Source organism: Oryctolagus cuniculus, chromosome 16 (genome assembly GCF_964237555.1).
Source record: "Oryctolagus cuniculus chromosome 16, mOryCun1.1, whole genome shotgun sequence".
Taxonomy (NCBI): Eukaryota; Metazoa; Chordata; class Mammalia; order Lagomorpha; family Leporidae; genus Oryctolagus; species Oryctolagus cuniculus.
Window position 1 is genome coordinate 15302095 of NC_091447.1, and position 24198 is coordinate 15326292.

Genomic DNA, 24198 nt, shown 5'->3' on the forward strand with positions numbered 1-24198 from the left:
AAGACAGTGACAGAGCGACCCAGGGCGGAGCGGGCTGTCACCCCCGCCCCTCACTCCCGCCTCTTGCTCCCGGGCCCCGGGCCGAGCCCCAGGCCCCGCCCACGGCCTGACTCCGCCCCCTCGGCGGGCGTAGACGCTGCCAGCCGCGCCGGGTGGGCCAGGCCAATGGAGAGGCGCGGAGGCTGCTCGCGCTCCGTGAAGCTCCACCCCCCGACGTCCACGCACGGCGGCGGCGATGGGGCCCGGATGCCGAGCGCTGAGGCTCTTCGGGCCGCTGCTGGGGCGCCGGCCGCTGTGCGCGGGAGCTGGGCCCGCGCTAGGGGCCGGGTCCCGGCGTCGGCTGCTGGCAGCGGGGCGTCTTCCCTCGGCCCCGGCGCCCGGCCCGGCCTGCCTGGCCGCGAGCCCTGTGCGCGGCCTACGCGTGGGTCCCAGGCTGGAAAAGGGGACGGAGGCGGGTGCAGCCGACGAGGGACGGCCGGAGTCGGGCTCGGCAGGTACGGGGCGGGCGTGGAGGAGAAACACGGCGCAGCCGTGAGCCACGTCCTGGCCCAGGAGGCCCTGGCTTCTCTGCCTTATCCGTTTCCCTTAGCGTCACAGCTCACTTGGGCCCAGAGCCGTGGGGGGCTTCCGAGGTGGTTGGCGCCCGGTGGAAGCTGTGCCACTGGGGGCTGAGGCGTGGACGTCAGAACCGCCCCTTCGCGCTCTTCCGCGGGCCGGGGGAACGGGTCGGAGGCCATGCAGGTAGGGGACGGAGCCTCGCGAGGGTCCTCCGGTGACTTTAGGCAGACAGAAGTTAGCGACTCCGGGAGGGCGCGGGCCGGGTGCCCTGAGCCTTAGGAGAGCGGAACAGACTCACCGGAGACCAGAATATTTAATTCTCTACGTGGGGGGGGGGGGGGATTTTCGTAGATTAGTTATTAGTAGCCTAAATGGCTTCCTAAGACTAACTCGGGGGCTCAAGATGAGAATCGGTGGCTGCTGTGGACTTGAGGCGACGCCAGCTCTGCTGGGTGTATTTGAAGGGTGTGCACCAGACGCTGCGGCTGGTGGTTCCAGTGCCAGTGCCGTGGCTTTATGGCTGAGATGTGATTTGATATGCCCCGGGACAGCAACGCCGCTCCGGCTGGTGCCAGTGTTTTTCTTAATTTCGTTTATTTATGTGCTTTTCAGCATCGCTGTGTCTGGGTGGGTGGTTCATGTCAGCACCAGCGGGTCTCGCGGGATGTGGTAACAGCAAAGGATGAGCGCTCTGACCGGGAAAGTGGAGCCGTGCCTTTGACCACGATATCCGGGCCAGCTTCCCGGAAGCCTGGGCCCTGCTGTGGAGCAGCGTTCGGATCTGAATGTGGTTTCACTGTCTGCTGCCTGGTCTCGGGGCGTCCAGGTCTCGGACACAGATATCCGTGCATTCCAGATCATACTGGTCCCAAGTTTGACGTGGATTTGCTGGTTTCCCTTCTGAGACAAGAAAATGCAAGAGACATCTGTGTGATCCAGGTCCCCCCAGAGATGAAGTACACAGACTACTTTGTGATTGCTAGTGGAACGTCCACACGACACTTACATGCCATGGCCTGCTACCTTGTGAAGATGGTAAGGTGCTTTCTCTTCTCGCTTGGGCCATGAATTGGGTGGAACTGTGAGTGCATCGGGAGCAACAGTTAGACAGTACTCCTGTCATGTGGGTTACAGGAGAAAGCCGCCATGGCAGAATCTGCACGAGCGTGCTGTATGTTCCTTGATGGAACCAGCATCCAGCCCTACTGAGTCATGGTGTCTCTAGTTCTTGTCTCTTGTAGCCACAAGATAAAACTTACAGGTCACTCGGGCAAGCTAGAAGACAGTGGAAGCCAGAGGGATTTCTGCAGGAGCGCTGTCTCATTCGGTAGCTGCACACCACACACAGCTTTTTAATTCTAAATTAAAATAAAAAATTCAGTCCCTCAGTTGTGCTAGCCCCGTTTCAGGCACTCAGCTGCCCCATGTTGCTAACGTCTACCATATCAGATGGCCATAAAACATTTCCGTAACTGCAGAAAGTCTGATGGAATAGTGCTGGCCTAGAAGTTGACTTCAATGTTGGAGCATGCCCATTGTTCCCAAGCTCTGTGCTTGGTGTTGGGAAGATGTGGTCTGTGCCCTGTGATTTCACCAGTCAGAAGAAAGGGAAAGGAGTGCATTTTCCAATCGGATTAAATCTGAATCAGCATAAAGAAGAAACGGAGGTGCTCTGTGGCACAGCAGGTTAAACTGCCGCTTGTGGGGCACGTGCCATATCGGAGTGCTGGGGTTGGTCCCACCTCCATTGGCCCAAGGGCGTGGGAGACCTGGATGGAGTTTGACTCCTGGATTTGGTTTGACCCCACCCTCACTGTTGATGGCATTTGGGGAGTGAACCGGTTGATGGACGATCTTTTCCACTTTCTCCTGCCTGTCTCTTTCTCTGCCTTTCAAATAAATAAAAAGCAAACAAGAAACTGGAAGACTCTGACTGGTTCTCAAGGGAATAGCTCTTATTCTGTTGAAAATTGGACATAAAGTAAACAGATGAGGCCAAAAGAATATGTGAGGTCGGCCAGAGAAGGGTCATAAAGTAAGAGGCGGCTACAGACAGAGCCCCCGTGTGTGACTGCAGAGCAGAGGAAGAGTCCCCAAGAGGGGTGATTGGAGAGACAGGAAAACGAGAATCCAGACAAGAGTTAGAAGACAGGAGCCAGCACTGTAGCACAGTGGGCAGAGCCGCTGCCTGCGACACCAGCATCTCATGTTTGCACTCACTTGTGTCCTGGCTGCTCCACTTCCCATCCATCTCCCTGATAATGGCCTACGAAAAGCAGTGAGGATGACCCAAATGTTAGGGCCCCTGCCACCCCCATATGGGAGACCAGAAAGAAGCTCCTGGCTTCAACCTGTTCATTGTGGCTATCCGGGGAGTGAAGTAGATGGAAGATAACTCTCTCCTTCTCTCTGTAACTCTGATTTTCAAACAGATAATAAATAAATCTTTTAAAAAAAGTCAGGTCTCTATCAGGTGTAATAGTGAGATATGGAGTAAGATGAAGACAGAAAGTTACCATTGGACTTGCGGATGGAAAAGTAAAGGAATAGAAAATATTGTTAGAAAATTTTAGATGAGAAAGAAATGCAAAATCAAGAAAGCTGTTGTTTCTGGCAACGGGCGTACCGTTTTAAGTACATTCATATTGATGTGGAGTCATTATCGCTGCCATCTCCAAACTTTGTCTTCAAAACTGAAACCGGCCTTTCTTCCCCAGGTCACCATCCATCTATTTTCTGCTCTCTGAATGAGACTACTCTTTTAAGATAGATTTATTTATTTATTTATTTGAAAGTCAGAGTCAGAGAGGTCTTCCATCCGCTGGTTCACTCCCCAGTTGACCGCAACAGCCGGAGCTGCGCCAATCTGAAGCAAGGAGCTTTCCTCCGTGTCTTCCCATGCAGGTAGGTGCAGGGGCCCTCTCCTACTGCTTTCCTAGGCCATAGCAGAGAGCTGGATTGGAAGTGGAGCAGCCGGGACTCGAACCAGTGCCCATATGGGATGCTGGCGCTGCAGGTGGCGGTTTTACCTGCTGTGCCACAGTACTGGCCCCTGAATGTGACTACTCTTAAGTATCTCACAGGAATGGAAGCATACAGTATTTATTTGGTGACCTCCTTTTATGTAGTGTAATGTCTGCAGGGTTCCTCTTTGTTCTATGTGCCAGAATTTCCTCCAGGCTGGATGTAAATATCCCATTTACCCACGGATGGACTCTTGGATTGCTTTCACTTTTCAGCTGTTAACAGTGTTGCTACAGACACGGGTGTAGAAATAACCTGTTCGTGCCCCTGCTTTTAAGTCCTTTGGGTATATATTCAGAAGTACAGTTGCTGACTTATGTGGTGATTCTGTTCTCAAAGTTTCAGGGGACCAGGGTTCTGGTTGCTTCACATGCTAGGAAACATTTGCTGTTTTTCTGGTAATAGCTACCCTGATGGGAATGAAGTGATATTTCATTGTAGTTGTGATTTGCATTTTTGTAACAGTGCTGTACAGCACTTTATGTTTACTGACCATTTGTTTATGTATACATATATATTTTAAAGATTTATTTATTATTTATTTGAGAGGCAGAGTTAAAGAGGGAGGGATAGAAGTCTTCCATCTGCTGGTTCACTCTCCAGATGGACACAACAGTTGGAGCTGGGCTGATCCAGAGCCAGGAGCTGCTTCTGGGTCTCCCACGTTTGTTCAAGGGTCCAAGCACCTGGGCCATCTTTCACTGCTTTCCCAGGCCATTAGCAGGGAGTTGGCTCTGGAGTGGAGCAGCTGGGACTTGAACCAGTGCACATATGGGATGCTGGCGCTGCAGGCAGAGGCTTAACTTGTGCTATAGCACCGGCCCCCATTTGTATATATTTGAAGAATGTATAATTAAGTTGTTTGCCCAGGTTTGATTTTTTTTTTTTTTCGCCTGTGTTCTATGTTCTGGCTATTAATCCACTGTCAAATAGGATTTGCAAATATTTCTTACAACTCTTGGGTTGCATTTCTGTTCTGTTGGTAGTGTTCTTTGATGCACAAAAGTATTTAATTTTGGTTAATCCAATTTGTTTCTTTTTTGTTGCCTGTGACTTTAGTGTCATAGCCAAGAAATGAATGCCAAACTAGTGTGTCATGAAGCTTTCCTCCTGTGTGTTCTCCTCAGGGCTGTCTAGTTTCAGGACCTCTGTTTGGGTATTTAACCCATTTTGACTTCATTTGGTACAGGTATAGGGTGTTCCAGGTGCATAGCCGGTTTCCTCAGCACTACTTGCCGAAGACTGTGCTCTTGCCCACTTTACGATCATGGCCCCTTGTTGAAAACCATCTGACCAAGTGGGTGAAGGTTTATTTCTGGTTCTCAGTTTTACTCCATTGTCTTACATGCTTGTATGTACTCCAGTAGTACCATAGCATTGTGATCACTTTGGCTTTGTAGTAAGTTTTTGAAAATCAGGAAATGTAAAACCACCAACTTTGTTCTTTTTTCAAGATATCTTTGCTGTTAAGGATCCATTGAGATTCCATATATTTTAAGATTTATCTTTTTGAAAGACAGAATTACAGAAAAAAGAGGAGAGAGAGATCTTGCATCTGTTAGTTCACCCAGATGTCCCCAGTGGTAGGGGCTGGGCAGGCTGAAGCCAGGAGCCTGTAACTCCATCCGGGTTTCCCACATGAGTACAGGGACCCTGGCATCATCTGTTGCTTTCCTAGTAGCATTAGCAGGAAGCTAAGTCAGAAGTGAAGCAGCCAGCATTCAAACAGGCACTCATATGGGATACCAGCATCACAGGTGGTGGCTTAACCCACTGCACCACAAAGCCGACCCCCCTCCATACGAATTTTGATGGATTGCATTTGAAAACTGTTGTTGGGATGTTGATAGGGACTGCATTGTATCTGTAGGCTGCTTTGGGTAGTTTTCACATTTTAACATTACCAGGTCTTCTCTGTTTATTGGTCTCTCTGATTTCTTTAAGCAGTGTTTAGTGTCTCAGGACATAAGCATGTGACCTCTGTAGTTTATTCCTGAGGGTTTTATTTATTTATTTATTAAGGCTATTCTAAGTGGAACTCGTTTCCTAGTTTCATTTCCAGGTTGTTCATTGTTAGTGTGTAGAAATGCAACTGAACTTGGGTGATTTTGTAAGCCTGCAATTTTACTGAATTAATCCTCTTTTTGTGTGTGTGGAATCTTTAGGACTTTCTACCTATCATGCTTTCAGCAAACAACATTTTACTTCTTCCTTTTAAATTTGGATGCTTTTATTTTTCTTGCCTAATTGCTCTGGTCATAACTCCTCATTCCATGTCATATAGAGGTAACAAAAGTGGGCTTGCTCCTGATCTTAGCTGGGGAGCTTTCAGTCTCACCTTTGAGCGGTAGCTGTGTGCTGTCACTGTATGGCTTTTGGTACACTGAGGAAGTTTCCTTTTATTCCTGTTCTGTTGGGTGTTTCTAATGTGAAAGTGCATTATGTCGAGGGCATCAGTTCTGATCATGGGGAATCTTTGCCTTCATTCTGCTAATATGGCATCTGACATTGATTAGTTTTCCTGTGCTGGACTCTGTGCACACTCAGAAATCCCACTTGGTCATAGTGTATAATCCTTTTAATATGCTACTGAATTTGCTTTGCTAAAATATGGCTGAGGACTTTCCTGTCAAATAAGTAGGCTTATTAGAAAACTACAGACCAACAGGCTAAAGTTGTGCCCACAGAATGAGTTAGGAAGCTGTGTTCCCTCCTTTTTTGTTGTTGTTCAAAGTTGAGGAGCACTGGTATTAAATATTTGCTAGAATTGACCAGCAAAGCCACATGGTGCAGGCCTTTTCACTATTTAGAGGTTGACTCCTGACTCAGTCGCTTCCCTAGTTATAGGCCTATTCAGACTGCACACACGTGTTTCTTAATGTTCAGTCCTGGTAGGGTGTGTGTTTGTAGGTACTTATTTCATCTAGCCTAGATTATCCAATTTTATAGTAATTTTTTTTTTTAAGATTTATTTATTTGAGAGGCAGTTAGAGAGAGGGGGAGGGAGAGAGAGATATTGAGATCTTCCACCGGCTGGTTCACTCCCCAGGCTGCAGCGGCTGGAGCTGAGCCCATCCGCGGCCAAGAGTTTGTTCTGGGCCTCCCACATGGGTACAGGGGCCCAGGCACTTGAGCCATCTTCCACTGCTTTCCAAGGCGCATTGGCAGGGAGTGGAACAGCCGAGACTTCATATGGGATGCTGGCATTTGCAGGCGGTTATCTTTACCTGCTATGCCACAGTGTCAGCCCCTCATAGTATTCTTAAAATTCGTTTAATTTCTCTAAAGTCAGTAATGTCTCTCTAAAGATCTGTCCCAATTTGTAGATCTCTGTTGAAAGCCAGACTTTGTTATTTCCGTCAGCCAGCTCTGGGTTTAGTATTTCCTTATTCTCCTTTACAGTGTTAGAGTTGGGATCTTCTTTAATGTAAGCATTTCCACCTATAAATCTCACTCATAGCACAGCTTTTGCCGCATCCCGTAAATTTTTGTTTTCTGAATTTTTGTCTCAAGATGGTTTGCTTTCTTGTGTGATTTTTTTGTTTGACGCATTGGTTAAGAGTGTGCTAATTTCAAAACATTTTTTGTGAATTTACTAGTTTTATTCTGGTGCCGTCAGAAAATAGACTGTATTTCAATCTAAAATTTATTAAGACTTGTGGTGTATTATCCTGGAGAATGTCCCATGTGCATTTGAGAGAAATGTGTATTCTGCTGTTGGCTACAATGTTCTATCAACGTTTATTGGATCTGACTGGTCTGTGGGGTTAAGTCCTTTATTTCCTTGTTCTATCCATCATTGAACATTGGATGTCTATATAATTTATCTTGGCGTAATTTCTTGTTTCTAAGAATTTCTGGCTTGGTCTTGTCTTGCCTGATTTTTAGTCTGTGTTGGCTTTAACAGAAGGTACAGACCATTAGTAGGTCTGTTGGGAATAGACATGAACAGTACTGAGAAGACCTCGCCATAAAAAAGGAAGGAAGCATCTGGCTTCCTTGGGAGTGAGGGGAAGCATGATTGAGTATGGCGGCCCTCTCAGAAGCATTTGGCTAAGAGGAATCGGTATAATCGTATGAGGAGAGGATTCAGAGGGGAAACGGTTTCCCTATTAGTAATCATGGAGAGAGTATGGCTATAAGGAATGCATAAGCTGGTTCTCAAACTTAGACCAGAAAAAGCCTACCAGACCCTCCAGTAAGAGCAAGGTTTCCTCCACAGCCTCTCCCTCTAACATAGGACCTGGCTTTTTTCAGTACAAGTATCTGAAATGCCGGAGTGAGCCTCATGTTAAGATTGAAGGGAAGGACACAGATGACTGGCTCTGTGTGGATTTTGGTAAGTTATTTTAGCGTCATTTTACTGACAAATAGTCATATTAATCTTGAATTGTTTTCAGTCATTAAGGGACTGAAATCAAATTGCATGCATTTCTACGTAAGATTTTTTGCACGTGTAAAATCTTCACCTAACCAAAATACTCTAGGTAATGCACTCCTGGAGGTGTGTGTATATATATATATATATATATATTATGTTAATAACTATATCTACACATTAGCTATATATAGTTAATATATTAACTAGCCACACGGATCAGGAAGGTGGTGGACGGGGTACATGTGACTTTGGCATTAATTGAAGAGATGGTGAAAGTCATTGCAGGCATAGGAAGAGCAGAAGACTGGAATTTTGAATAGCATAGGTTTGTGTATTCATGTGTGCTTGGTTCAAAGCATTTTATTTATCACATTGCACATATTGTTCCGTGTTGAGAACCACAGTTTTAAGCAAAGCTGCTCTCAGCTCCTCCTCTATGGTATTTCTGTGGTATTTTGCTAGGATGGGGGCCCTCTATTAAGTTCCCAGGAAGTGCTTCTGTAGCTACTAGAGTTAGACACTAGCAACAGAGGGCTGTGAGGTGACAAGATGAAAAGGACTTGAACTGTTTCTTCATTGTGACTCTTATCTGCCCCTTGATAGGCAGCATGGTGATTCACTTGATGCTTCCAGAAACTAGAGAAACCTATGAATTAGAGAAATTATGGACCCTGCGTTCTTACGATGATCAGTTAGCTCAGATAGCACCCGAAACATTACCTGAAGACTTCATTCTTGGAAGAGAAGACGACCCTGCATCTCTTATTCCAGTGGAGTTCAAATGTGAATAAAACTCATGAACTGCTTTAGTCCTTTCAGATTTGGATTGAGTCAATCTTTGGAAAATAGAACAGGTCTTGTCTACGGTGTGCACTCATTGCTAGAACACTCACGTCGTTACATTCCAACCAGAATTTACTGTCTATCCCTGGCATCCCAGCACGAGGTCCTGGACTTAGCACTGGTCCCTACATTTGAGTTCTCTATTAGAATCTTATTCTGCTTACATATAAATTTATTCTATAGGATAGAATGGACAGATACTTTCAAAATAACAAAAAGCAGCACCCCACTGATCCTATTTGTTCTTCCAGGTGCTGGTCTAGGACAGTCCAGTGACAAAATAAAGTAGCGTGAGAAACTCTTAAAACCTGTAGTTGTTAGTTCATATCCAACAATGCTAATAATAATCACATTTTCCTGAGCTGGAGAAAATAGTTTTTGAATAGCCTTTGAGGTTGAAGTTAGTATAACTAAAACTTTGCTTTAACTTTGTAACAAGACCAAATTCAGAAAGTTTACATTCATTTGAACACCAAACACAAGACATACTCCACAATAAACTGCACCTAATGATGAAAACCTTTATTCTGCATCAAGGTATCTGGAAAATGAAGCTGCGTTTGGGGCACATTATAGATGAGAAATGATCCATGTACAGTGAGTACAAAATAATCACAGAATTACTTCTTAGCTAGTACCACATACTCCAAATTATCAATGCTTAAGTGAAAATAAAATGATTTGCCACACTAAAAGACTAGAAGTGAAACATGACAGAATTTAAACCAGCACCTATCTGTATTTAAAAAAAAAAATCAAATATTGGAAAAATCAAATGTTGAGGAACAGCTCTGGACTTCAACATCTTCTCTGAAATCCAACCAGTAAGCCAGTCCATGATTTTTTTTTAGCAATTTTTCATTCATTGTATGAAAATTATGAATGCAAGGTGAATTTATTGACAAAAAGGGCACTTTTTGGCTAACACTACAAAATAAACTGGTTTTCTGAAATTATTTAGGAAAACATTTCAAATAATTTTCCAAGTGTCTAACTGATACGCTGATCTTCAGAAAATATCTAGTCTGTAGAAATTCATCTTGAGTATGAATGAGGCAAATGATTTCTAAAGCATTACATATGCCCATCAGTATAATATGACTGTGATCATCTTATGAACAAAAGCAAAAAAAAAAAAAAAATTCAGAGAGCAGTGTGGCCTTCAAGACCACCCACACCCACACCATTGTACGTCCTGGGCTCTGCCATTAAGGAATGGGTAGATGAGTTCAGTATCAGAGGTCGAGTTTTCACAGTCATTCAGTTACATTCCAAAAACCGTTTTCTTGTATTCTCTACCTTTTGACTTATTTTCAAATAACTTGCAGAGTATATAGAAATCCTGCTACATTTTATGTAATATTTAGGTGGACTTTCACTTTCTAAATCATTGCTTAAAAAAATCTTCAAAACACCTTAGTGAGGCTCAAGACAGTGCCAGGGCGTACGGAGACATAGCCCTCTGCAGCCTTCTAGACACTGTCACACCATCTCTGACTACGCCCTTGACCTTCTCCAGGTGTAGACCAGCAGGTGTACATCCTTTCAGACAAGCTGAGCCCTGCCTCTGCCAGTCGGCGTAAGGTCCTGCTTCTCTCAGCGGTCACCATAAGGCAGTGGTAGTGAAAAGCACAGAGCGTTAATGCATTCAGTCACGTAGCTAAACAAAACCTGAAGTCTTCTGAAGCCATTTAAACCAGCCGTCCCAAAGCCTCCTGCCACCACCTCGTGAGTACCATCAGAAACTTCCCAGCTCTAAATGAAACAAGAAATGGTATTGCTGCTCTCCAAATATAGGCACTGCTCTGTATCTTTGAACATTTATTGGATTTTCCAACTAGTAACTGTCAAAAGCCTCAAAAAACCTGAAATTTTCCAGCATTACTGTCACCAGCAAGAAGTAAGTCTTTGCTCAATTATTTTCCTGTTAGCTGTTAAATTTTAAATTTCATAAAAAACAGTTGGACTTAGCATTATGAAGTATATAAAATTTTCAAAAGAAGAAACAATTTTGCTTTTCATTGTATTACTGGATACCTGAGGTAGTTGAGTAAAAATGCACATTTAATACCCCTGCCAACACCATTCAGCACTTCCCTTACGTTATTCTTGTTAGTGTTAGATAAAAATAAAACTGAGAACAGTTTTTTCTATGCTAATGGCTTAACATTTAAGTTCCTGTGATAATTCTATTCCAATCCAATTTTAGCAGTTGGATTTAGGAGCAATCTATTTTTAAAATTTATCTGATGAATTTAGTGATGCACCATTAAGCCAATTCCTGGCACTCTAGCGGACTATCAGGAAAACTTAGAATGTCTGTTACAACATGAGGCTACACACACAGGGAAGTGCAGAGCTCTTCTCTCCCATCCCACCCCCATTTTCTTTTTTTTAAAGCTGGGTGTCATACATTTCAGAGAGCATAAAGTATACATTCTCACAGAGACAGGAGTTCAAAAGTTGCCTGGTCCTCAGAAACAACTGGCTGGGTACAAACTTGTGCATGTGGTTCTGGAGCGGGTCCGTGCCCGGCTGTGGTTAGGCGATCTGTCTTTGGTTTGGCATCTGCCTCTGTGCTGGGCTGCTTCCCGAGCCGTCACTTCCTCCTTGCCTGGGATGGTCCACTCTGCAGCGCCTTCTGCTGGTGGTGCTGCTTTACCTGAGTCAGAATTTCCTGAATTTTCCTCTGGGCAACCTGCAGAAGGACAGAACTTTGAAAATTCTACCTGATCAAAAGGATTTTACTCTTCCATTTCAACAACTTCAAACAGAATCCATTTTCACATTAAACATACACTACTGAAGGTTTGCCACTAGGCTCTGAAGTCCCCTGTTACGCATGAAACCACCCTACGTATTTGTGTGAGGTGGAAGTGCCCATGAGACAGCTCCTTCCACATGCTGCTCATGGCACAGCCCACTTGCCTGGCAAGCGTAGAAGTGACCAGTTATCTTGACAACCACTTGGTCATTCTCATCAGGCGTCTGGTCACGAGGTACAACTACTTCCGCACTTGACAAATTCTGGAGCTCATTCACCTGCAAGAGTTAAGCAGAAATTATGGGAAATGGGTTTTTAGGAAGCTGCCATTTCCTGAGCACTCCTGCGTCCGAAACACTGGGCTATGGCTTCGCAAGCTTCACCTCGTCCACTAATGAGTGTTTCACATCATTAGTGCTGCCTGCACTCGGGGCCATCAGAACAGAGGCTCCCCAAGGAATTGATGTGCGCAGTCACACAGTGAATGGCCACCAGATTCAGATTTTCAGAAGTCTTGCTCTAACTGCTCTCAGTCACCTTGAAATTTCAAATAGCTTTGAAAGTGGCATCTGTTGAACATGAAACCATTTACTTTTTTCAGTTACAGGTGTGCAGCTGTAGATGAAACTGTTGTCCCGTGGTCCTTGTAGATACAAATTACAAGCTGGGGTTGTGACACGAGGATGACGCTCCACACCCCCTTACAGGTGGCAGGCCTGAGAGAGAAGCATTACTGCCCCTCAAGAAAGGCTTCTCCAGACCTTGGTCAAGGTGCTCTTGCTTTTATACATTAGCCAAAATGCAGGGGCTTGGAACTCCCAAGTACCTTTCAACGCCTTCCCTTCCATACCTTCCATACCACTGCACAGGTTTTGCTGAAGTACTTGCCGTTTTGCCTCCTTTTCCAATCACTCTGCCAGCAGCAAAGGACGGCACTCTGATATGAGCTTCAAGTTTCACCTCTTCTTTAGGGCTAACAAAGTTTTCCTCTTTAATTTTTCCATAAATTCTTCCCTGAGCCTGCAGACGAGAACATGCCCCATCAGTGTCGTCCATGCATGATACGAGAGACGGTAAACATGCGAGGCAGCCTCACTCCAGCTGGAATCGCCCTCCATGGTGGTCCCTCGCTGCCTTTGGCACTGCTGAAGGGAGAACTTGGGGAACTCTGACATAGCACACGTGAGTTCACATGTGAGGCCAGTGGCTGATCAAAGGAGGGTAGGACACATGCCTCTCACTAAAACAGACACAAAACTACCCAGTCAGCCTGCGAAAGTGACGCTTGTGGGCAATCCTGAAAGGTAAAACCTCTCATGCTGGCAAGGAGAAGTTAACTACAGTTTTCTTGAAAAAGAACTAGAGACAGCCACGCCAGGCTGACAGAAATCCAAGCCCGCGTCTACATGGGCCAGTTTGAAAACTGCTGGGGGGTAGGGAGATTTACATGAACGTGATACCCACCGCATTCCTGGGGAGCCCGGGCTCCTCGGCTCCCCTCCAGCATCCTGCTGACGGGCCAGGGAGGCAGATGACAGCTCAAGTGCCCACTACCTTGCACCGTGGGCTCCTGGCTGCAGCCTGGCCCTCTCCTGCCTGTTGTACGTGTCTAGGGGTAAACCAGCAGACGGAAGATAACTCACTCTGCGAAAACTGGCTGAAAGGAATATTTTCTATTTAAACACGTTTCTTAACTAGATGATTTCTGGTTTGAATAAAAAGGCTACAAAATCCAGTTACTGTACATTTCTGGTATTGACAGTCAATACATCCCATCACCTACTGCATGGAAATAAAACTTACAGGTAAGAAACCCTGTCATTATGTATAAGGGATCTGTTCTCCCAAACAAAATTCATAAGAAAAATATGGCTTCAGAGGCCAATTATACCTTTGATCTCTAAAAGAAACCATTCATCTGGATCACATGACTGAGACTTAGCTATTACAGCTTAAACGTTCCATTAAGATAGCTGTAAAACACAGTTATGAGTAGAACTGTGGAAGCACTGTTTGACTTTCCCTTCGTGCAAGCATTTTAGGAGTGACAAGATAGCAATTTCAGTTCTGAAAGAGTACAGGCTCAGCACTCAGGAGAGACGTGCCGGAATGCATGTCGGTGTTTATCCGTGGATGGCACCGGCCCTGAAGGTCTGCAACACTTTGGACCCGGGACATGGAAGGCCAAACAATGGGCAGCCTCAGGACACTTGCTTCACCTGCCTGTGAGCTGGGCAAGCCACACTCGCGTCTCTCACCACCTCCTCTGTCTCCTGCCCTTCCTGTGAATGAAGTTAAAGTGGGTTTGGAATTTTATTGGAAAATGGCTCAAAATGGAGGTGAAATAAAGTGATGGTTTTAAAAAGGGGAGAGGGGAGAGATACAGGCCCTGTTATCAGCCACACCCCAGAGCCAAGTAGCTGAGCTGTCACACAGCTGCAGGGTGGTGGGCAGGGCCGAGACAGGAGTTTTGGATCAATGAGTGATAACAGAACTTGGTAGTCACTTTGTCTAAGACAAGGCATCCCTACTGAAATCACACAAAACGAGAAACGCGTTTGTGAATTTGGCATGGTCTGCTTTGCCCAGAGTCGGCTCTAGCCACCTCCAGCACGGCAACACTGGGCTGCTTACGTGTGAGGCTCTAAGCTAATGTAAACCGTCCAAGTGCCCGAGCATGGAGGCGCTCGGATCCCCATCTTGTATTATGTGAAGGACAGAGTGACAGACGGAGATCATCCATCTGCTGGTTTCCTCTCCAAATGGCTGCAACAGCCATGCCTATACCAGGATGAAGCCAGGAGCCACGAACACCAGACCTCGGTAATCCCGCAAGTGGCAGGGGACCAAGTACTTGGCCATCTGCTGACTTCTCAGTTACATTAGCAGGAATCTGGGGAGGAAGCAGAGCAGCAGGAACTTGATAGGGGACGCCAGTGTCAGAGGCGCTCTGATTGACAGGGGATGCCTGTTTCAGGGAATGCCAGTGTCAGAGGCGCTCTGATTGACAGGGGACACCAGTGTCAGGGGACGCCAGTGTCAGAAGCAGCGGCTTAACCTGTGCCAATGCCAATCCCTTATTATTTTTTTAGCTGATGAGATTTAATTCCTTAAGACACAGAGACCTCCCATCCATTGGTTCTTTCTCCAAATGCCAGCAGTGACCCCAGGGCTGGACCAGGCTGAATCCAGGAGCTAGGAACACGATCCAGGTTTCCCCACATGGGTGGCAGGGACCAAACCACTTGAGCAGGAAATTGGATCCGAAGCAGAGGAACTAGGAGTTGAACCAGGCACTGTGAAGTGGGAAATGGCATCTTACTCACCAGGCTGAGACACCTGCCTGTTTGGTCCCCATGTTACAGATGAGGAACTAGCCTCCTCCCGACAAAAAAAGTAAAGTGCCTGAGGTCATACAGCTAGTAAATGGCAGCGCAGGGGCTTGAACCAGCGGCCTGACTGCTCCCCAACACCCTTCAGTATGCACACGAGAGGCACTCCAGCTGCCAAGACTCCAACCCCAGGAATCCTGTGCAGTGGTTCACCCCAGGACCAGTAGGCACGAGAGCCCCAGGTTAGATGGGTGTGTGCGGTGTCCGTGGGCCGAGAGGGAAGGGGGTGCATTTTAATCCCAGGTTAGGGCATCTGAGTGACAGCAGGGATAATCTTGGAGCACATTTCTAAGATATTAGCCAGGCAGTTTTCTCAATTTCAGTCCTAAGGTCTCACCTAAACATACAATAAATAGGGCTTTTGGGCAAATTTGCCTTTGGGAAACAGGGAGATCCTACAACCACAACTCTCAAAATGAAAACCTTCCTATTTCTGAAATGCAACTTCAGCTTGGACTTCCATGGATTCCTTCTACTTATTAGAAGCCAGGGTGGAGAGTTCCGAGTGCAAGGCCACTGTGGCCTGTGCGCTCTCGGAGCACATACCTTGAACTGCGCCTCCGGAGGTCCCGTGATAATCACCATCCGTACCTTAGCATCTGGGGCCTCGGCGGGAGCGATCTGTAAGGGGCCCAGTGACAAGGGTTAGGACAGTTCCAGGTGCCAGGCCCAAACAGAATCCCAAGGCCAGCTGGCTTCCTCTCGCGTGACCAACAAGCAGACTCCAAAGCTTTCTGGGAGGAAACCACGGAGCAACAGCGCTTTGCGTGGGTTCAGCAGCTGGGGCTCCTGCCGGCCTTCAATGTGAAGCCACACGCAGCCACAGCCACAGCCCAGCCTGAGACATCCTGCCGCTTCTCAAATGGGGATTCGGGTGGAAGGCTGGAGAAGCCCAGTGACCCGGCTCACGGGCCACAGAGCAGAAGGAGAGCTGGGCCCACACTGCCCCTTGCCCGAGTCACAGAGTGTCCCCAGCCCACTTGGACCAGAACTCCCTGGGTCCAACACCCCATGCGACTGCACCCCAATTTCTGAGCTACTGCCTCAGGCAACCACTTGTACTTTCATAGGCAAGGGCCCGGCAGCTGTTTTACAGAACTTGGGAAACTGGTTCATAAGCTGTCTTAATACCTTTTTTGCTAAGTTTGCACACCTAAATCTACTCCCCACCAAGTATGTTCACTGGAACAACCTCTGAAATAAGACAAGAACTGAACAGGAAGAAAACAAATTCAGGCCCTGTGGGTTCAGAGGGTGTGAAATCACACTGCCTGGGCTGGACAGAGACCACCGAAGGGAGAAGAAACCCAGACTCCCCCGGAGCCAGGGGAAGAAAGCACTGTGCGGCCCAGCTGATGGCTACTTCAAAAGAAAAACTCTACTAGGCATTTGCTGTGCGTAAAGCAAATTAATCCTTAGACCCTTAAAAGTTTATCATTGTGCAAGAACAGGAAGCAAAGCACAGTGGTCACTTCAGAGTCCCAAGAGGATCACTGCCAGTTACACGTCCTCTAGACCTGTTCCCACACACCTGTGCACGTCAAAAAGTCAGCAGAGCCGTGCTTCCTCCCTGCTTGAGAAGAAAGCCAACAGCTCTGCCCCCTAGAGCCTAGCTGGAACTGTCACTACTCTGCTCATCACTGCGTCTAACACAAAACAAGCAAATGCGTCCTTGCTTCTAGACCAAGCTCGGGGTTACGCACAGGTATTTTTGCAGCAGTTTGCTCTCATTCTGCAACTTCCCAGCTACCTGTGGCAACACTGGGGCTAGGGGGCTGGGGCTAACGGTGCTTGTACAAGGATACTTCAGTTTGGAAAACGGAATTTAAATATAGGCTTATTTCAGTACCAAAAAAAGTTTAAATCGATGCATTTTTCCCCCCATAATGCACATTTGAAGATCCTTTGTGTGTGTGTATTTCAGAAACTTTTGCACCAAAATAAACCTATCTTTTAATTCCATTTGCATGAATTTTTGAAGTATCCTCAAATATTGAGGTTAGGACTACAAATTGTTAAAGTCTCCAGAATGCCTGAGAAAAAGCATATGCTCTTTAACCCACCAAATCTAGTTTTTAACCTTAATTAGGGCTGCATTCAATTTTGCTCAAAGAATTTTATTTATCATCGCACTATCTGTGGAAGACAAGTTAGGAACAACTTAAATGTCAAATACCTAGTACAAATGATTATGGTTTGGTGAAGTCAAATATTCTATGTGTAGTAATGCACACATTTGGAAAGTTACCTAAGTGAACCTATGGCCAGTTATTAATAGTGGTGGTCAGTCTTTCAGATCATGTTTGTCTCAAGCTTTTTGGAAGCACATTTTTCAATCTCACTAGCAACCCACTATGAAAGCCAGAAAGAGTAAGAACCGTGCCTCCAACAACCAATTCCTGTTTATGAAATGTTCACCACAGTTTTTCCAACAGATCTACTCTGTGTGTGTGTGTGTGTGTGTGTGTGTGTGTGTGAGAGAGAGAGAGAGAGAGAGGGAGAGAGAGCGCACGCGCACGAGAGCGAGCGAGCATGTGTCAGAGATGGATTTTTAACTCCTTAGGAAATCAGCAGGACTGTAAAGCTTCATCTTCTACAGTATCTTTTCCTTCGCTCAGCTATTTATTTTGGCTGTGTCTGCTCTTAGCGAGTCTATCAGCACTACCTCCTTGCGTGTGTTTTGATTTTTTAATATACACACAGAATTCACCCTTTGGGCGTCCAGTTCTGAGGAGGCGAGTGCGTGGTCACGTCACGCACAGGATTAAAATGCTGAGCTCCAGCGCTCCCGGTGCTGCTCCATCTACTCGGCTCCTGCCCCGCTCCCAGGGCTCACAACCACTCACTTGGTCTGTCTGTAGTTCTCCCTCTTTAGAACTGTCACATACACGGAATCCAAGTCTGTCGCTTTTTTAAGTCTGACTCCGTCCTCCCCGTAATACATGCGATTCTTCCACCTCACCTCAGCAGAGGCTGAGTCAGGCCTAGTGTCCCGAGAGCCCCAGCTGCCCGCTCACCGTGAACGCCTGGGTGCAGGCTGTTCTTTGCTAACCCACACTGTCGTGTCCTCATCGTCCAGCCGGGCACGGGGCGCCGGCAGGAGCCCGACCCCCACCCAGGCCTGGGCTCCCCGCCAGGCTTGTTCCGGAGGGGGAAGTTAACTCACCTCGGGCAGTGCCCTCACATAGCCCTGACGCTAACTTACGCGGGGCCGGGCGCGAGAGCGGAGAAGATGCCGCTTCCAGGGCCGCGGCGGGCAGAACAGTACCTTAATGGAGGCTCCTGCAAAGCGAGAAAGCTGTTTGATGTGCTGGCCCTGCTTGCCGATGATGGCGCCCACCGAGAGCGCGGGGATGAACAGATGCACCGTCTCCGTCTCCGACTGCTGGGAGGAAAGAAAACCGCACCTGCTTATTTGTTCCAGACCAGGCCTGCTGCTGCCGGCTTTGGCGTCTAAGGAACGCTTGCAAAGGGTTAGGGCCAACGGCCATGAGTTTATCTTGCGGGCCCAGAAGATGCCACATATCTGTATCCTGAAAGCGTCTGTATGAACTGTAAAATGTCACTGAATCGTAGATGTCAAAGACATGTAGACATTACAAAGCTTAAACATACCAGCATTAGAGGAGCAAGACTGCACTGAAAAACTAGACTCGGCAGTTTTGATGGTCAATGGCATTCTGGGACACTCATCAGCAAACATGGCCGCGTTCCAGGACTGCCCACTCCACCCTTGTCTATGGAGGTCTCGCGCCTTAGACACAACAACAGCAAGCCATTTGTGGGCTTCATCCTCTATGACTGAATCGTGTGCACACTTATCACTGTCACGCAGTACTTCTCCCACAGCCATAGGGCAGGATTAGAGCCCAGTCACTCCAGCATAGACAGCACGAGACCCGCACCCAGGAATCCTCGTTCTGTCTGCCCCTGCCTTCCCCTCCCTTTCACACGCCAACACGTGGGGACACGCTGGGAAGGACATGCGTGGGCGGCTCCATCTGCACTCCCACCCACCCTTCCCACCCCGTGCCCTCCGGAGTCTGCTTCAGCCGTCACTGTTTCGGGGCCACTGCACACCTGCACTCGTGAGAAAGCTCATGGTGCTGGGGTTTCCAAAAGGCCTCAAGGTGCAATGATGTTCTTGATGAACAAGTTTGTTTTTTGTTTTTTGTTTTTGTTAAAGATTTACTTACTTGAGAGGCAGAGAGAGAGAGAGAGAGATTGATTGATTTTCCATCTGCTGGTTCACTCCCCAAATGCCCATAACAGCTGGAGCTGCACCAATCCAAAGCCAGAGTTTCCTACAGGTCTCCCACGTGGGTGCAGGGGTCCAAGGACTTGGGCCAACTTCTACTGCTTTCCCAGGCCATAGCAGAGAGCTGGATCAGAAGTGGAGCAGCCGGGACTCAAACCAATGCCCATATGGGATGCCGGCACTGCAGGCCGGAGCTTTACCCGCTATGCCACAGCACCGCACCGGTCCCTGAATGAACAAGTTTTAAAATACAGAAGCAGGACGGCCCAGCTCCGGGTGTTGCAGCCGTTTGAGGAGTGACCCAGCGGATGGAAAACCTTTCCTTCTCTCCCTCTGTAACTCTACCTCTCAAATAAATTTTTAAAAAATCTTAAAAAAAAAAAAAAAAAAAAAAAAAAAACACAGAAGCAGCGCACATACTCACGCAATTTAACACTTTGTTTTACTTTCTAGTAAACAGAAAAATCATCCCAAGGATATATTTATTCCAAAGAATTCATTCCCAGAGATATTTTAAGAAAAGCCACACACAATGAATAAACCAAGTAAGGCATAATATGCGTTTTTTTTTTTTTTTTTTTTTTTTTTTTTGGTTTTTGTTTTTTATTACATATACTTAATAAGCCAGCAACATTTCTCGAGATCTTAGAAGGTGTTTTCTACGAACTCCTTGCCAGGGAACAATTCACAGGATTCTCCTGCATCTTCTCATATTGCTATGTCTAGAAATATGGTGCTGGTGCCGCAGCTCAGTAGGCGGAGGGGCTAATCCGCCTTGCGGCACCGGCACACTGGGTTCTAGTCCCGGCCGGGGCGCCGGATTCTGTCCCGGTTGCCCCTCTTCCAGGCCAGCTCTCTGCTATAACCCAGGAGTGCAGTGGAGGATGGCCCAAGTGCTTGGGCCCTGCACCCCATGGGAGACCAGGAGAAGCACCCGGCTGCTGCCATCGGATCAGCGCGGTGCGCCGGCTGCAGCGGCGGCCATTGGAGGGTGAACCAACAGCAAAAGAAGACCTTTCTCTCTCTGTCTCTCTCTCTCACTGTCCACTATGCCTGTCCAAAAAAAAAAAAAAAAAAAAAGTATGCTAAGTTCAGTACAGTGGGCTCCGGGAGTTTACTGGGTGTGGAAACGAGGTGTGCACCACCTGGCACTGGTCCAGCAGTGACATCACCACTCAATTCCAGTGGCAGCAATGTCTCCACCTCGTACATGTAAGCGAAAGCAGGGCAGACACTCAGCAGCAGCCCCACGTGTGCGTGAAGAGGCCATCCCGTGTCTGCCCCAGCGGGCCGCTCACAGGCCTCAGCTGCTCACACCCTCCCACAGGAATGCTGCCCATGGCTGAGGATTTTCCTTCTTGTCCCTATCCCCCCCCCCCCACCTGTGACATTCACACAGCAAAACCAGTCCCATTCAAAATGGTTTGTCAGTATATTTCCTGGTACTTAACTTGTTGAAACTTTTTTTTTTAAAGATGTATTTGAAAGGCAGAGTTAGGAAAGGGAGGCAGAGAGAGATCTTCCATCTGCAGTTCACTCCCCAAATGACTGCAGTGGCCAGGCCTGGGCCACACTGAAGCCAGGAGCTTCTTCCAGGTCTCCCATGTAGGTGCAGGGACCCAAGCACTTGGGCCATTTTCTACTGCTTTCCCAGGCCATTAGCAGGAAGCTGGATGGAAAGTGCAGCAGCCAGGAATCAAACTGGCGCCCAAATGGGATACTGGCCTTGGAGGTGGCAGCTTAACCTGCTATACCACACTGCTGCCTCTGTTTAAGCTTTATAAGAAAAATCTCGACCATTCTCATCTTAAATCTTAAAGCAGACCAGTTACCTTCTTAATTTTTTAAAGAACTTTTTAAGTCATTAGTTTCTTTCTTCTGAAGGTTTTTAAAAAACACTAATAAATTAGTAAACCTAACAGAAATAATAAAAGGGCTGGTTGTTTGTTTACCAATAAAATGGAAATGAGAAATGATACAAAAATAAATCTCTTGATTCCATTTTCCATCAGTGTTTTAAGTACTTCAAATGTCCCTACATCATTCTACTGACAAGAATATGCCCTCAGGCCGGCGCCGTGGCTCAATAGGCTAATCCTCCACCTTGCGGCGCCGGCACACTGGGTTCTAGTCCCGGTCGGGGCGCCGGATTCTGTCCCGGTTGCCCCTCTTCCAGGCCAGCTCTCTGCTATGGCCAGGGAGTGCAGTGGAGGATGGCCCAGGTGCTTGGGCCCTGCACCCCATGGGAGACCAGGAAAAGCACCTGGATCCTGGCTCCTGCCATCGGATCAGCGCGGTGCACCGGCTGCAGCGGCGGCCATTGGAGGGTGAACCAACGGCAAAGGAAGACCTTTCTCTCTCTGTCTCTCTCTCTCACTGTCCACTCTGCCTGTCGAAAAAAAAAAAAAAAAAGAATATGCCCTCAGATACAGTTGGTCGAGGTGTGCATAGTTATATATGTATATATAGTTATATAATTATAACTATATGTAGCATATAATATACATGAGGTGTGTATATAGTTCCCAATTTTCAAATGCTTTGATCAGATCTCCTTACATGGAGTCGTGTGCCCTTGTCCAAATACTTACACTGTAGAATTCTTCAGCCTGTAAACATTTGATGTTGATAAACGTCAAGTCATCACGCAGACCAGAGTTCCATTCAGACACCCACCCCACACGTGAGTGCTGCCTCCGCAGGGGTGCACTGCAGCCAAGCAGCGAGATCAGTCCGTGAGGCCCCGCATGCCTTGTTCACGTCTCACGACCGACCCGGCTGGCGGCTGCTACCAGCAGACTCCCCGGACATGAGGCAGCCAAGTCGGAGGTCCAGCAGCTGCCCAGAGTCATGGACCGACTGGAGACACAGCGGGGCTTCACATTCGGGCTTCTCTATCTCCTAAGCCAGGTTCACAAGAAAACCACGTATGCGTTCTTTCTACCAGAACAGATGTGCTTTGATGTGTACACAGAGCTGCCAAAAATACACACAGAGCTCTTAAGAAAAATGCCCCATAGAACTCGCACTGGAGGAGGGGCCGCTTTCCCTGGCCCGTCACTCCACTCTTCACTGGCCTTGGTATGACTTCCTGAGTCACAGGGAATTTCTCATGTGAAGCTGGCAAGCTTAAGCCTGTGATCGACACGCTACAGAGGGCGTGCAAAGACAGTCCATGAAAGTGCTCTTTCTTTTGAAGACTGAGGATGACCTTGGAACAAGGACTGGAAAGCAACAGGCCGGCTGCCTCGCCGGCACACGCACTGGAGTCGCTCTGCAACTCAGAACTCGAGGGTTTCAATCTAGTTTTCATCTGGCTGTTCCTGAGACTTCTCCTTAAGCCATGTATCAGTGCAATCAAATCTGTAAACATCCACCTGTGTGCCCTCGTACAAATACTAGAAATTTACACGACAGAATTTCTGGTCAAAGAGCACAAACTTTGGGGCCGGCGCTATGGCATAGCAGTGAAGCCACCACTGCAGTGCTGGCATCCCATATGGGCACAGATTCTAGTCCTGGCTGCTCCACTTCCAGTCCAGCTCTCTGCTATGTATGGCCTGGGAATGCAGTGGAGGATGGCCCAAGTGCTTGGGCCCCTGCATCCCCGTGGGAGACCTGGAAGAAGCTCCTGGCTCCTGGGTTCAGAATTGGGGAGTGAACCAGTGGATGGAAGACCTCTCAAATAAATAAATCTTTTTAAAAATTAAGTCTTGGCCAATTTTACTTTTTAAACATAAGGATGGGGCCGGCGCTGTGGCACAGCGGGTTAACATGCTGGCCTGAAGCGCTGGCATCCCACATGAGCGCCGGTTCTAGTCCTGGCTGCTCCACTTCCAATCCAGCTCTCTGCTATGGCCTGGGAAGGCAGTGGAAGATGGCCCAAGTGCTTGGGCCCCTGCACCCATGTGGGAGACAGGAAGAAACTCCTGGCTCCTGGCTTCAGATCAGCACAGCTCGAACCATTGCGGCCAACTGGGGAGTGAACCATCGAATGGAAGACCTCTCTCTCTCTACTTCTCCTCTCTGTGTAACTCTGACATTCAAATAAATAAATAAACCTTTAAAAAAACATAAGGATAAGGTCTAGATATTTTATTTCACTACAAATATCCATATGGTGGTGTTCTGAACAATGCAGGTTCACATGTTTTTGGTTGGTTTGGTGGTGATAAAGACCTTTGTAATGGTCGGATTAAATCTCACGTTTAACCTGCCCAGATCTGCCCCACACTGTTTCATCACGACTGTGTATCTGTTTCCTGGGCCCTGTTCCAGAAAGAATTTTATGCTACTTACAAAATAGATAATCCAGAAAGACCAAACAAAGGGTGTAGAAATAAGGCCATAGGGGCCTCACAAGGAAGAATGAACCCCAAACTGCTGCTACGGCACCAAGTTGGCACCGAGTGTCCTGGCAGCCTGTAATAATAAAGTAAGAACCTGTTGCATGATTCACACCTACCTTGAAAGAGAGAAGCTATTCATGTGCTTAGTAAAAACTACTTCTTGGGGCTAGTGTTACGACACGGCGGGTTAAACCATGTCCTGCAGCGCCAGCATCCCATGTGGGCGCCAATTCAAGTCCTGGCTGCTCCACTTCCGAACCAGCTCCCTGCGAATGCACCAGGGAAGGCAGTGGAGGGTGGCCCAACTGCTTGCCCCCACACCTACGTTGGAGACCCAGAAGAAGCTCCTGGTTTTGGCCTACTTTTCCTGGCAATGGCCCCAGTGAGTAACTTCCAGATGTTTCCAGAGGACACTCACAGCACAGGCACCATCCTTAAAAGCTCCCGCAGGGACCCAGAGCCTTGAAAGCACAGCCTCAGCTGCTCCCTGGTCTGCAGGGTATGAGAGAGACCACAGCTCTGAGAACGCCCAGAGCAGGAGCTGCTGCAGCTCAAAGGCAAACCCCCCAGCATCCTGACCAAAGGCGGCTGCTGCTCTGCTGATCTGGGAGGCAGTGGGGGAGACAGGA

General features: G+C 47.5%; 2 protein-coding genes across 4 annotated transcripts in view; one reads left to right on the forward strand and one right to left on the reverse strand.

Moving 5' to 3' along the window:
* Window positions 1–206: 206 nt before the first annotated feature.
* MALSU1 (mitochondrial assembly of ribosomal large subunit 1) lies at window positions 207–8781 on the forward strand. The gene is made up of 4 exons (XM_002713822.5): window positions 207–494; window positions 1415–1593; window positions 7840–7921; window positions 8567–8781. The coding sequence occupies exons 1-4, from the start codon at window positions 236–238 to the stop codon at window positions 8752–8754; spliced, it is 708 nt and encodes a 235-aa protein (XP_002713868.2). The 5' UTR covers window positions 207–235; the 3' UTR covers window positions 8755–8781.
* Window positions 8782–9313: 532 nt separating this feature from the next.
* The window catches only part of IGF2BP3 (insulin like growth factor 2 mRNA binding protein 3), a 135915-nt gene continuing 121030 nt past the window's right edge, over window positions 9314–24198 (reverse strand). For 2 of the 3 annotated variants that reach the window (XM_051852814.2, XM_051852816.2), the window contains 5 exons: window positions 18231–18347; window positions 15509–15583; window positions 12459–12590; window positions 11735–11848; window positions 9314–11504 (listed from right to left, as the gene is read on the reverse strand). In XM_051852814.2, the coding sequence (XP_051708774.1) occupies window positions 11406–11504; window positions 11735–11848; window positions 12459–12590; window positions 15509–15583; window positions 18231–18347 (537 nt within the window). In that variant the 3' untranslated portion in view covers window positions 9314–11405. The remainder of the gene's footprint in view (window positions 11505–11734; window positions 11849–12458; window positions 12591–15508; window positions 15584–18230; window positions 18348–24198) is intronic. The other variant, XM_051852815.2, reaches the window with a different exon arrangement.